The sequence below is a fragment of the Rhincodon typus genome, chromosome 11 (assembly GCF_021869965.1).
Source record: "Rhincodon typus isolate 14 chromosome 11, sRhiTyp1.1, whole genome shotgun sequence".
NCBI classification, from domain to species: domain Eukaryota; kingdom Metazoa; phylum Chordata; class Chondrichthyes; order Orectolobiformes; family Rhincodontidae; genus Rhincodon; species Rhincodon typus.
The window spans coordinates 11,760,523-11,774,931 of record NC_063342.1 but is presented as its reverse complement, the minus strand read 5'-3'; the positions used below and the strand labels follow the sequence as shown (position 1 = coordinate 11,774,931).

Genomic DNA, 14,409 nt, shown 5'->3' with positions numbered 1-14,409 from the left:
AGGGAGAGAGTGGGAGGCGGATAGAAGAGGGATAGAGGAGAGGATAGGTGGAGAGGAAACAAACAGGTCGAAGAGGCGGGGATGGGGCCAGGAAAGGTGAGTGTAGGTAGGGAGTTAGGAAGGGGATAGGTCAGTCCAGGGAGGACGGACAGGTCAAGGGGGCGGGATGAGGTTGGTCGGTAGGAGATGGAGGTGCGGCTTGAGGTGGGAGGAGGGGATAGGTGGGAGGAAGAACAGGTTAGGGAGGCAGGGACGAGTTGGACTGGTTTTGGGATGCGGTGGGGGGAGGGGAGATTTTGAAACTTGTGAAATCCACATTGATACCATTGGGCTGCAGGGTTCCCAAGCGGAATATGAGTTGCTGTTCCTGCAACCTTCGGGTGGCATCGTTGTGGCACTGCAGGAGGCCCAGGATGGACATGTCGTCTGAGGAATGGGAGGGGGAGTTGAAATGGTTCGCGACTGGGAGGTGCAGTTGTTTGTTGCGAACCGAGCGTAGGTGTTCTGCAAAGCGGTCCCCGAGTCTCCGCTTGGTTTCCCCGATGTAGAGGAAGCCACACCGGGTACAGCGGATGCAGTATACCACATTGGCAGATGTGCAGGTGAACATCTGCTTGATGTGGAAAGTCTTCTTGGGGCCTGGGATGGGGGTGAGGGAGGAGGTATGGGGGCAGGTGTAGCACTTCCTGCGGTTGCAGGGAAAAGTGCCGGGTGTGGTGTAGCTGGAGGGGAGTGTGGAGCGGACAAGGGAGTCACTGAGAGAGTTGTCCCTCCGGAAAGCAGATAAGGGTGGGGAGGGAAAGATGTCTTTGGTGGTGGGGTCGGATTGCAGATGGCGGAAGTGTCGGAGGATGATGCGTTGGATCCGGAGGTTGGTGGGGTGGTACGTGAGGACAAGGGGGATTCTTTTTTGGTTTTTATTGCGTGGACGGGGTGTGAGGGATGAGGTGTGGGAGATGTGGGAGACTCGGTTGAGGGCGTTCTCGACCACCGAGGAGGGGAAGTTACGGTCCTTGAAAAACGAGGACAACTGAGATGTACGGGAGTGGAATGCCTCATCCTGGGAGCAGATGCGGCGGAGGCGAAGGAATTGGGAATAGGGGATAGCATTTTTGCAGGAAGGTGGGTGGGAGGAGGTGTATTCTAGGTAGCTGTGGGAGTCGGTGGGCTTGAAATGAATATCGGTTTCTAGGTGGTTGCCCGATATGGAGACAGAGAGGTCCAGGAAGGGGAGAGAGATGTTAGAGATGGTCCAGGTAAACTTAAGGTTGGGGTGGAAGGTGTTAGTGAAGTGTATGAACTGTTCGAGCTCCTCGTGGGAGCACGAGGTGGCGCCGTTGTGCCACACGAGTCAGGCAATGACATTCATCAGGAAGAGAAAATCTGACCATCTCCTCATGGTGTTCAAAGCCATTAACATTACTGAATCCCTCACAATCAACATCCTGGCACTTACCCTTGACCAAAAGAATTAACAGGACCAACCACATAAATGCTGTGGGTACAAGAGCAGGTCAGAGGGCTAGGAATTCTGTAGCAAGTTTCTCAATTTATAATTCCTCAAAGTCTGCCCATCATCTGCAAGGCACAAGTCAGAAATGTGATAGAAGTTCAACTTGCTTGGATAAGTGCCAAAAACACTGAGGATCTCAAGAACGTTCAGGACAGTACAGCACACTTGACTGACACACAAACAACGTACACACTGCTGCCATGCTAGAGAGAGTGATTATCTACAAGATGCACTGCACTAAACCACGCAAGCTGCTTTGACACAACTTTGCAAACCTCTAGCATCTAGAAAGACAATAGAAAGCAGATATATGGGAGCACCACCATCTTCAATTTCCTTTCCAAGCCATATACCGTCTGGACCTCAACCTATACTGTGTTGTAAGTTCTTTGCTCTTGCTGGGTCCATATCTTAGAAGTCCCTTCCTCATAGGACTCTGGGTAAACCTAACAGCAGTTTGAGATGCAGCTCACTACCTGTATCCAAAGAGCAATTTGCAATGGGCCGAAGCTGCCAGCTTCTGGTTCACTAGCTGTTATCGGAAAGTGGAATTTCCACAGCTGGAGATCTCAATTGTGGGGAAGGCCAACTGGGGGTCACTTAACTGTCTGAAGAGCACCTGAGGCCTCCCCCATTGGATTGATGGGAGTTCCCAGCTAATCCTCCACAGTGCTGGGCAAAATGTTAGGCCATATTTTATAAATGATTCAATCAGTTATTCAAAAGCTCTCAAAATCTTGTGTGGGAAATTGAATTGCTGTATCAAGGTATCTAAAGCAAAATCACCTGAATTGCTAATATAATGAGGCATTTAAAGGGTAGTTTTTATTTGTTGTAAATTTGTTTTTCTCCCCGACTGAAACCCTTGCATCTCTCATATTCAGAGGTTTGCTCTGAGCAAGCAGAAACCGGGCCTTGTCAAGCTATGTTACCTCGATGGTACTTTGACATCAGTGAAGGAAAATGTGCACAGTTCATTTATGGAGGCTGTGGAGGAAACAGAAACAACTTTGCCTCCGAAGAGTACTGTTTGGCCGTCTGTAACAGCGTCAGTAAGTGAACCCTCCAGCTGGTTGCAGCCTCTGTGTGTCACTCTGCACTGAAAACCTCACCTAGTTTTTCTGCTGTCTCCCTGTAGGGCAAGTGCTACAGTTTGCCAGCTTAACTCCTGTAGTAATGCTCTTTAACTGTTTTCTCCTTTTCCTCTTGAATAGCTGCAGCTGTACACTAACTGCTCTGTATAATCCTAACATGGTTTTTGAACTGTAACTAAGCTTGTTGCTGCTTTGGACATCCTTCAGGCTTGGACTTTGCCTTGTGATCTTTTTGATATTTATTCTAGCTTACTAGAAATACGTTTTCTCTCCTCAAAGCAATGCATTATGTGATTTTTGAAATATCAGAGTTGAGGTAATATATGTTCTATGCACTATCTACAAGATGAACTGCATTAACCTATCAGGCCTTCTTCAACAGCATTTTCCAAACTACAGTGTTTATCACTGGAAAGACGAGGGCAACAGACCCATGGGTACATCACCATATACAACTCGAATGCGGTGTCAGTCGTAGTGCTGACTTAGAACCATATCACCATTCACGGTCACTGGATCAAGAATCTGGAACTACCTAATTGCTCCACGGATGTACCTACACCCCATGGATTTGATTTTATTATTGACATGTACTGCAATGCAGTGAAAAGTATTGTTTTGCATGTTATCTAGGCAAATCATACCTTACATAAGTACATCAGAGTAATAGAACAGAATGCACAATATAGTGTTCCAGTTACAGAGGTGCAGAGAAAAACCTGAAAGTAAATTTAAGACAATATTGTTAGTAATTCTGACAGACTTATAATTGAGATTCAGAAGATCTGAGGAGCTGATCTGGAGACAGCTAGCAAAGAGTCACCAGACTACAGCAAATTGGGAATAGACAATAACTGCTGACTCAGGCAGCAATGTTTATATCCCAAGAACAAGTTCTTTTCCAAAATGAATTGTAGTATTTGCAGTGGGAGTATTTGACTCTGATTAAAGAACAAAATTTGGTTGGCGTGGCTAGCTTTGACCAGATGGCCTACCTGCTATTTACAGAATGCAGGAAGAGTACTCAAACTAACAAAATTGTGTTGTGAGCTAGAATTTCTGTAGAAATGACAGGGTTAAATTTCTGATGGAGCACAAACTGATACAAATTTCCATTTTAAAAAATTGTTTCTTACCAGTCTAACTTTTGGTATTGGATTCACTGTGCATGAAACTAGGTCATTACAGCAAGCAGCAAGGAACAAAGAGGATGTGTGCACCCTTCATGGGGGTGTAATCAAAGTATTACAGCCTGCAGCTTTGCAATGTGTTGAAGCCAATAGAGACATTTTCTTTGTGGAGTTTAATGACATACTTAAGTTTCATATCAGCATAGCTATTCAGTACCGTTATTATTTAACAAAATATAGTAGGTAATGATGTAGACACTTCATGGCGTCCTGACCAGTTGAAGTGGTCTGTGTCTAGTATATCGAGCATCCTTCAGAATCATGTATGTCTCAGTGAGGTTGCACATATTTTTCTGACCTCCAAAGAATATAGGCCCAATTTACTCAATCTCTTTTCATAGGTCAGCCCCCTCATCTCAGGGACCATTTAATTGAATCTTCATTGTATTACCTCCGGTGCAAATATATCCTTTCATAGATGTGGAAACCAAAACTGCACGTGGTACTGCAGATGTGGTCAGGTTTATCAAGGTTTCTTTATTTAACCAAGTTTGGAGTACAGAAATAATGGCCAACATGTTATTCGTTTTTCTAATTGTTTGCTGCATCTGCCTGCTGACTTTTTACATTCCTATACCAGCATCTCCAAATTTCTCTATATATATTAGTTACTGCCTTCACATCTTTTTAAAATAAAATTCTGCTTTCTATTCTGAGAACCAAAGTGAGTAGTTCCTTACATTATAATTCATCTGTCATCCTGTGCCCACATTTTGACCTAGATTTTCCGATAGCAAGACAGAGTCATTTTCTCAGCAGACTGGTCCTGCATATTGGGGCCATACAGAATCCCAGACGCAGCAGACTGCATATGAATTGCACAGGAAATTGAAAATTTAGATGGGCAATTTCCTAACATCTTTTGGAACTCTCCGCCAACCTCTAATATTGGTGAATTCAGAGGGTTCGTCTTTTATTTAGTTAGGTTAGTCAGTTAAACAATTAAAAGTCTAGTCAACTCCTGAGTTGCTATCAAGCTGATTTCGCTCCCTCGTGCTCTGTCGCCTGCCCCCCTCGTGCTCTGTCGCCCACAATCATCAAGCATACCCCGCACACCCCAACCATAGCCCCCTGATCCCCTTGGTGACATGCCAAACCCTTTTTCCTTCTCATCAGTTAACGTTAAAATTCCGCCCATCAGCAACTGACAGCTGTGACACCCATTTCCACCTACTCTGGCACTCTACACTCAGCTTACATGCTTATCCTTTAACAGCAGCTGTCAAAGCATTGGCTGTGCTGCTGGACAATTAAATATTATGACACAGTACACTGACTACTGCAAAAGGAGGCATCACTTAACTTCCTCTAACTGTCCTGCAGTATTTGCTGCAATTCAGAAGAGTTAAGAGGTGACTTGATTGAAGTATTTAAAATCCTGACAGGTGTTGACAGGTCAGATCTGGAGAGAATATTTTCTGTTACAGGAAAATCTAGAACTAAGGTCACTGTCTAAAAATCAGGGGTCACCCATTTAAAACTGAGATTAGGTGATTTTTTTTTTAATTAGTGTTACGAGTCCTTGGAGCTCTTTCCCTGAAATAGTGATGAAAGCAGACTCCTGAATATTTTTAAGGAAGAAGTAGGTAGATTCTTGTTAAGCAAGTGGATGAAAGGTTATCAGATAGGTGGGAATGTGAATTTGAGGTTATGATCAGACAAGCCATAATTGTATCGAATGGTAAAGCAGGTTTGAGGGTCTGAATGGGCTATTCCTGCTCCTGATTCCTATGTTTGTTTGTTAGCAGAGAGAAGTTAAAGGTGTAATAGGCTTTACACAAGTCAAAGTGAAGTCCAGAAAAACAGAAGATCTGTGGCCGAGTGGAAGGCAACACAGATTAAACGACAAATGATTTTGCAGTTTATAAGAAACTAAAGGAAGTAGGGATTTAAGAAGTACGAAAACACAGGACCTGTCTAGGTGAGATGTGAATGACAGAATAGCAGCTATGTGCTAGAATAATAAGAAAGAAACAAGACGAAACAAAACAATCTTGGGAAAAGAAACAATATGGGGTTGTGGTTATGATCTAAAATTATTCAACTCAATGCTGAATAGCAGCCTTCTGGACTTGTGTTTATAGGTAAATAGCCACATGAAACCTTTAATGTGACTGTCCCAAGGCAAAATTAATCACACTGTACATAATTACAAATCTCTCTAATAATCAAAATGAGGAAACTGCAAACTTGGCATAAGGACACTTCACAGTGGTTGGCTTGTGTATGCACCTCTAACTCTTTCATGACGTTTCTTTCAATTAGTCGGGAAATTAGGTGGAGTGAATTGACACACAGTACAATTTGGGAGCCCTGTCAAAATCTGTCTGTATGAGATTAGTTGACTATTTCTTTTTCACCACGATTAATTTCTTGAATCCTGAATGGCATTAATTTTAGTTTGTGCAAGATGTGGGCTAGAATTTAGTAGATTGAGATATTGCAAGTATACTGGTTAAGAAATGAAGCTGTCTTACTGGTGTAGTGACAAGTAGTAGAGGATAAATTGCATTATTGAGAGTGAGCAGAAAGCATTGAAAGCTTTCCAAAATGGGTAGTATTATATTTCTCCCCACTGGCATCCTTTATCATTGGAGACATTTTCTTTGGGAAGAAGTTCTACTCGCGAGGTTTTAAGTGGTATAAAATATTTTGAGTTTTAAATGTACTGTGTGTGTCTGGGTCGTTTAACTGTAAAATTTCTGACTTTAAGTAACTTGATGCTGTAGGCTGCATTCCAAGTGAATAGGGTAATTATTTCATGCAAGGACAGGGTGTAACCAAAAATATCTAATCTACATATGCAGGCTACTTCAGCTGACCTTCTCATACACTGATATTGGAAGGCTATTCCCTGTTTCATTTCAGAAAGTAGTAATCGATATTGATATTGAAATAGTAATGAGTGGAAATCAAGGGTACCCAACTATTTTCTAACCATGTGCATAGTTTTCTTTCAGCATCCATTTTTCTTGGGGTCACCACATTTGCTGGTCGACCACCTCTGTAATGTTCCGTCTATTGTCTTGCAATCCTGTTGCATTTATCTATCTCACCACCGATTCTTTCCATCTGGTCTTAATCTTCTCCCTGCCAGTTCCATCTCCACCATTTAACTTCACCATATTTTCTCCATCTCACCTGATAGACGAAATTGCGTAAGTACGGCCTTCTCTAAGTTACTTTCTTTGATACTGCCACAATCTTCACTGACACCCTCAGATACTGGTTCCTAATTTTGCTTTTTCTCAGGACTCCACACATCCATCTCAACATCGACATCTCATTCGTCTCCAGTTGTCATCATTATTTTTGATGCTGCCCTGGTTTTCTGCACAAAATAATGAGGCCAGTGTCAGAACTATCTTGTACATTCTTCCTTTCAATTTCAGCTATATTTTTCTGCCTCATAGCCCTGCACTGCGCTTCTTCCAATTCCTCCAACCAGAGCTAAGCTGTGACTTAGATTCCATTCCAGTACTTCTAGCATCTGCCACTGCTGACCACAGGTGCTTGAAATGACTCCAAGTATTCATCCATAATTTCAATACTTCCACTCGGATAGTGTTTCCTGGGTATAAGCTGACATTCCATAAATTGGGTCTTTGGTCTACTGCTGTTCATACCCTTGTTTTCCATGTCTTCTCATCATTCCTGCTACCACCATCTGCATACATCATTGGCCGTGGCACTACTTGTCCTACATGCTCAGTTAGAATACCCATGAAAATCAGAAAGAGAGATTCGGTGCTATTCTTTGTAAACGTTTTTGCTGGTTGTTTAATATCCAGACTTTCATATATTTCTTCCTGTTTCTAGCAATCATCTTTTTGCCTTTTTGTACTGTTATTAATACCCTTTGAGTCCTAACATTTTCCATCTCTTTAACAGATCTATCTTTTCTCCTACTGCACTTTTTCTTTTTGCCAGGAAGTTTTATTTTCATAACCTTGATATTTCCTTATGATCTTATTCACCCAGATTTCCTCCAAGTCTGCCATTGAGTTCTACCATCTTCCACAGTGTTGAATACAACAACTTCAGTTTCTCTTCTGTCTCTGCAGCTTCTTTCTGATTTCCTCCATCACTTGTGGGATTTTTCACCTCCCACCATCTGATGTTCTATTCCCTCTCTTCCCCCCTCCCCACTATTTTGTTTTCTTTTTGTAGTCATCTCTGCCATCAACACTCGATGTGTAATCTCTATGTTCGGTGGTTAGTGCGTTAATTAGAAAGTTATTTGCGGTTCTCTGCTTTCTTTGCATGTTCTTTTCTAACCATGATATGGCCCAGCTGTGTTTCTGTACTACTGCTGTAGATTGAAGTCATTTCTGCATTTATTTTGAGTTTAACTTAGTATCCCATTGCTTGGTGTTCTTTGAATTGTTGTCCGTCTGTTCCAGAATTGCTGTGGTCTGCATGTGCTCGGTGTTGTATAACAGCTTTGTTCCATACTTTACCCCTTGTTTCTACCTTAACTTTGATTCTGTTACTGATTCTGTCCAGTGCCAGCCAGTGTACTTCATTTCCTTGCTTGTCACTATTCCAGCACCAGTTCTTCTTTCATCCTATACATGATAGTAAACTTCACATTTACCATCAGTGTTTTTTTTAGTTTGCATTTCTCCGTTTCCTAGATCAAAAATCACACGACACCAGGTTATAGTCCAAAAGGTTTATTTGAAGATACAAGCTTTCAGAGTCTCGCTCCTTCAGTTGAAGAAGGAGCAAGACTCTGAAAGCTTGTGTCTTCAAATAAACCTGTTGGACTGTAACCTGGTGTCACAAGATTTTTAACCTATTCCACCACAGTTCAACACCATCACCTCCACCTCACTGTTTCCTAGATACTCAAGATTTGCAGGACTTTTCTTGCCATCTGATGACTTCAGGTACTATCATTTAGATTTTGTTTTGAGATTGCTCATCTTTGACTTCGACTGCAGATTTGTTTCTCTTACTATCCTTGTCCATTTAGTTGAAAACTTTGTGCATTCCTTTCAGGATTTGGGCAGGGACCCTAACCTGCATGCCATTTCCCTTCACATCAACTATCATTTGAAGTTTGGTGGTTTTGAAGCCAGCTGCCCTTCCTGCTGCTAAACTTTCCTTTTTTACCTGAGCTTGGGATTGCCATTGCTACACACTTGACTTGCTACATTCAGTTCTGAGGAAGAGTCACCGGACCCGAAATGTTGACTGGGATTTCTCTGCACAGATGCTGCCAGACGTGCTGAGCTTTTCCAGCAATTTCTGTTTTGTTTCTGATTTACAGCATCCGCACTTCTTTCAGTTTTGACTTGCTACACTGTCTGATTACTGTTTAAAATTTCATATGTGAATCCCTAATAGATTAATCTAATTTTAGTTACTTCTTGTTGCTCAGGGTGGTGAAAAAAATTCGACTTAGAAAGATAATGCACTGTACTTAGCCTAATTTTCTTTATTGTTGTATTAACAACTGGAGGCTAAATTCAGATGCTAATTTTAGAGCTCTTGAGTTAGTCTGCATCATTTAATTTAAATATTTGGAAATATTAAAAGATCATGGAGCGCATGTAGGACATTTTTGTTATCCTTTTTTTCTTTTCAAAAGTGATATGACTTCTCTTGATTTTTGCCTAATCAAAAATATGGCATTTTTCTGACATAACATGGAAAAATATTCTTGACCAAACTTAGAAATGATGTTGGGATGGCCAATAAATGCTGGTCTTGCTATAACACACTCAACTCATGAATGAATAGAAAAAAAAACTCTGTGCAACATTTGATACATCTAACTTGTAATCTTTTTTCCAATGGCATGGCCTATTATCCAGAGTTGTGGGACTGGCCTAGTTTGGTTCCATTCTTACCTATTCCTATTTCAGCTAGATTATGTCCACACCGACATCCGAAGAGCAACCCATCCAGACTAGCACCCCCGCCCCCCAACCCGAATCTCTCATCGCGCTCTCTCTCTCGCGCGCTCTCTGTGTCTCTAGCACACTCGCACGCACACCCCCCACACACACACACCCCCCCCTCCGCGTGCACCCCCCCCCCACACCCATTCAATCCCTGTAACCCTGCATTTACCATGGCTAAACCATCTAGCTTGGACGTCCCTGGATACTATGCACAAATTAGTATGGCCAGTCCACCTAACCTGCACATCTTTGGACTGTGGGAGGAAACCCACACAGATACAGAGAGACTGCACGCAAACAGTCCCCTGAGGGTGTAATCGAGCCCGGATCCCTGGTGCTGTAAGGTAGCAGTGCTATCCACTGAGCTCCCATTCTGACAGTTGCCAACAGTTTCTGACAGTTCATGCATTTTGCACAACTGTTGAAGGGAGGCAAGGCATGCCCTCTTTTCACAGTAAGCAGGCATACTCTGAAATGTAAAAGTCTTGACAGCCATTTTCACAGCTGCTGTCAAACTGTAAGTGCATAAGGGAAGTGTAATGTTGGATTGCTGGAAATTCGGTGGGTAGCAGGGAAATAGGGTGCCAGGTAGATAAGTTGTCAAGCTGCCAGGTTAGTCTTCTGTTAAATTGGGAAGGATGCTAACTATGGAGGTGTTAGGGTCCCAGGGTAGGATGTCAGAAATAAAAGGCTAATTTCAAGGGAAGTTAGGGACAGGCAAAAATGCTGGTGCAGTCCACACACCATTTTTTTAAAAAAAATTGCATTCAGGCTGTTCTATATTTGAGTCCTTAAAATGGAAAATTGGCTTTTCTTTATGAAGGGGAGTAGAAAATGAAATTATAAATACCTGTGCCAGCTATCAAAAACAAAGAATAGCACTGTGGCTCAGTGGTTAGCACAGCTGCCTCACAGGTTTGATCCCATCCTTGGCCAACTGTGTGGAGTTAGCACAGTCTCCCCCTGCCTGCATAGGTTTTTACTAAGTGCTGTGGTTTCCCCTCTCAGTCCAAAGATGTGTAGGTTAGGTGAAATGGCCATGAGAAATGCAGGGTTACAGGGATAGAGTAGGGAAGTTGGTCTAGGTGGGATGCTTGATGGGCTGAATGGCCTGTTTCCATATTATAGGCATTCCATTGTTCTATCCTATGGCCAGCAACAGCTTCTGCATAGTGAGTACTACAATCATGTCAATGATCTATCTTTAAAAAATAATCTGAACCAGCTCCTGAGTAGAGATGTTGCTCTAGTATTTACAATCTCAGTTCTCTGTGAGGTCTTCATAAGTCATATTTGATTTAAAACATTAGCTTAGTTTCTCTCTCCTCAGCTGCTGCCATACCTGTTGAGTTTTCTCCGCACTCTGTTCTTATTTCTGACATTGTTTGCCAAGTAATTCTATTTAGCATTACCATAGTCCTCTGCAAGTGCAGTAAATTTTTAGGAGAGAACAAGGGAAGAAAATTGCAGGACAAAAGTCTCCTTTCCCCAAATCAGTAACAATTGATAACATTAACATTCCTCTGCAATGCAGACATCTAATTATATAACAAAAGCTATTTAGCCCATTAAATCTGCATCCGTGTTTCTTCAAATCCCGGGAAATGCAAATTTAGAATCTGCGCTTGTCTTTGAATGCCTATATAATACACCTTTGCATAGCAAATAAAGAATACATAATAGACTTTACCTCTGCAAAGTGGTGAGAATTGTATTGAAATCTGGGAGTGTAGAATTGATTCCAAATGAGAAAAATCTGACAACTTGAAAATGAAAACTTCAGATGAATCAAAAAGTTATTACGAATGTGTTTCAGTAGGTAAAGGTTAGGCCCACTTTCCTTGGCAGCTTAAATGAAACTAAAGCTCTCCAAATAAATTGCTCTGTTCTTTAGTCTGCACTCTGGATAAAATAAGCACCTTGGGCAATTCAGAACAGAAATCCCAATACTGTGAAAGTGATTAAATTTATGTAAAGTCATTTATTTCAGCTACCCACTACTAATATTTTAGTATTTGGCTTCCCTGCTGGCGCAGTTTAGGAACATATGACTTGGAAGTAGACCATTTGGCCTTTCAAAGCTGCAGTGCTTTTCAGTAAAGTCATGGCTGATCTGTTTGTCATCACAGTTCAACTTTCCAGTCTATCCCTCATAAACCCTCATCTCCCTTGTCTATCAACAATCTGTCTAGCTCAACCTTGCATAAGTTCAATGACATAACATCCACTAGGAAAGAGAATCCATTCACTAATGATCCTCGGAAATAATTTCTCCTCATTTCTGACCTAAAAGGGAGACCTCTTATTCTGAAACTGTTCCCTAGTTCGGAGGAAATATCTTTCTGCTATGCACCCTATTTAGTGCACTCCGTACGTTATGTTTCAATAGACTAACAAGACATTATTTGTTTTTCATAACACCATGTTGATTCTGCCTGGATAATGTTATGACTTTCTAAGTATAGCAAAACCACTTCTACAGCGTATTCCACAAATTTCCCTATGGCTGATGTTAGGCTAACTGCTTTTTGTCTCCCTTCTTTCTTGGACTAAGGTACTACATTGGAAAATAGCTAAATCTGCTGGAACCCCTCCAGAGCCTAATACTGGAAGACTATAACCAATGCATCTACTATATCTGCCACCACTACTTTAATGGTGCTAGGATGCAGACCACTTTTCTCGTGGATTTATTAGCCTTTAGGTCAAATAATTTTCCCAGCATATTTTTCCCTGCTGATGATGCCTATTTTAAAATTGTCTCCTATTCCTGCTTCAGATATCTTTGGGAAGTTTTTTTGAGTCTTCTACAGCAAAGATACACCAAAAACTTGTTAAACACACCTACCATTCCCTTGTTTTCATTATCACTTCCCCATTCTCACTCTTTAGAAGACCAGCACAAGCTTCGGTTACCCTTTTCCTAATTAAGTGCTTGTAGAAAGATTTAACTATGTTTTTTCTATTACTTGCTAGCTTTCACTCATACTCTATATTCTCCTTTTTTAGTTCTTCTTTACTGATTCTTAAAGTCCAACCAATCAGCTGATGTTCCACTCTTTGCAGCATTGATCAACGTTTCTTTCAATTTAAATCTCTCCCTAATTTCCTTATTCAGCCACAGATAATGCATTCATCTGTCTTTCCCACTGGGATAAATTTTGGTTAAGTGTTGTTAAAAATATTCTTAAGTCTGCCACTGTATCTTCTTCTGTTCTACCTTTTAACCTAGCTTCCCAGTTCAGTTTAGTTTGCTGTCTTTATACCCTTATGATTACCTTTTTATTCAAGCTTAAAACATAGATACACACTTCTCCCTATCAAGCATTGTGTTTGCTATCATTTTAGAAATTCCTTTACAATGAGGTTATTGATTAATCCTAACTCATTGCTTATTGTCAAGTCTGGAATAGCTTGCTCCCTTATGAGCTTCAGAATATACTGCTCTAGTAAATTGTCCTGAACACATCCAATCTACCAGTAGATTAAAATGTCCCAAGGCTATTACAGTACCTTCCTTAAATGTCCCATTTATTTCTTCCAGTGTACTCTGTCCTATGGTGTAACTCCTTTTAGGGGACCTATAAACCATTCCTTCAAGTGTCTCTTTCCTATTTCTTATCTCTACACAAACTGATTCTACTACATCCTTTTTCATGCCGTCTCTCACTAATATATTAACGACATTCTTATTTAAAAGAGCTACTCCACCACCTGTTCCAAGCTCCCTATCTTTTCAAAATATCAAATACTTTTCAATATTTAGTACCCATCCTTGGTTTTGCTGCAAATATATATCTATAATGAATATCATCTTTATTTCTACTGTGCTAACAATTTATCCATTTTGTCATGACTATTGCACACATTTAGATACAGAGCCTTTAACTCTGACTTTTCACCAGTTTTGCAATATCTGGCTTTATCTACTGTTGCACTCAAGTTAGAAGTCTCTGTACCTCCCATCCCTCTGGTTATCATCATCCAAATTACTACTTTGCCCTATTACCTCATTGTTTCTCTTTTGGTTCACTATATCTCTCCTGATTCATTTCACCTCCTTTTTCCTCTTCCACGTTCTCCTCCTCTGTCTCTCTTTTCCTGGTTTCCCCCCTCCCCACCCCAAATTAATTTGTAACCCACCCTACCAGCTTAGTTATATGACTTATAAAATCATTGGTCCCAGCACTGTTCATGTGAAGCCCATGCCATCATAAAGCTTTGTCTTTCCCCTGTATTGCTGCTAATCCCCCCCCAACCCCCGCCGAATCAAAACCTGTTTCTCCCACCAGCCCGTGAGTCACATCTGTCTAAACAAGTTTAACCTGCACCAATTTGTTTGTGGCTCAAGTAATAACCTAGAGATTACCACCTTTGTAGATCTGCTTTGTAACATAGCCCCTAACTACTAATAATCCTTAAACACAACTGCTTTTCTTGAACTTTTTGTTGTTGATATTCACATGAATCCCACTGCAAGTTCCTTTCTGGCACAGAGCTCATTTCCTGACATCAAGAACAGCGGATGCCGAAATCAGAAATAAAAATGGGAATTACTGGAGAAACTCGGCAGTTCAGGCAGCATCTGTGGAGAGAAAGCAGAGTTAATATTTCAGCGACCCTTCAGACTTATTGACTTTTTCCAGCAATTGCTGATTTCCTGCCAAGTCCGGCACCCGACAGACTGCACAGCCGTCTGA

At 41.4% G+C, this 14,409-nt stretch overlaps 1 protein-coding gene across 2 annotated transcripts in view; it reads left to right on the top strand.

Annotated features, from left to right (window-relative positions):
• The window catches only part of appa (amyloid beta (A4) precursor protein a), a 90,021-nt gene that overhangs the window by 43,656 nt on the left and 31,956 nt on the right, over positions 1-14,409 (top strand). For both annotated transcript variants that reach the window (XM_048602950.1, XM_048602949.1), the window contains exon 6: positions 2,398-2,565. In XM_048602950.1, coding sequence (XP_048458907.1) covers positions 2,398-2,565 — 168 coding nt within the window. The remainder of the gene's footprint in view (positions 1-2,397; positions 2,566-14,409) is intronic.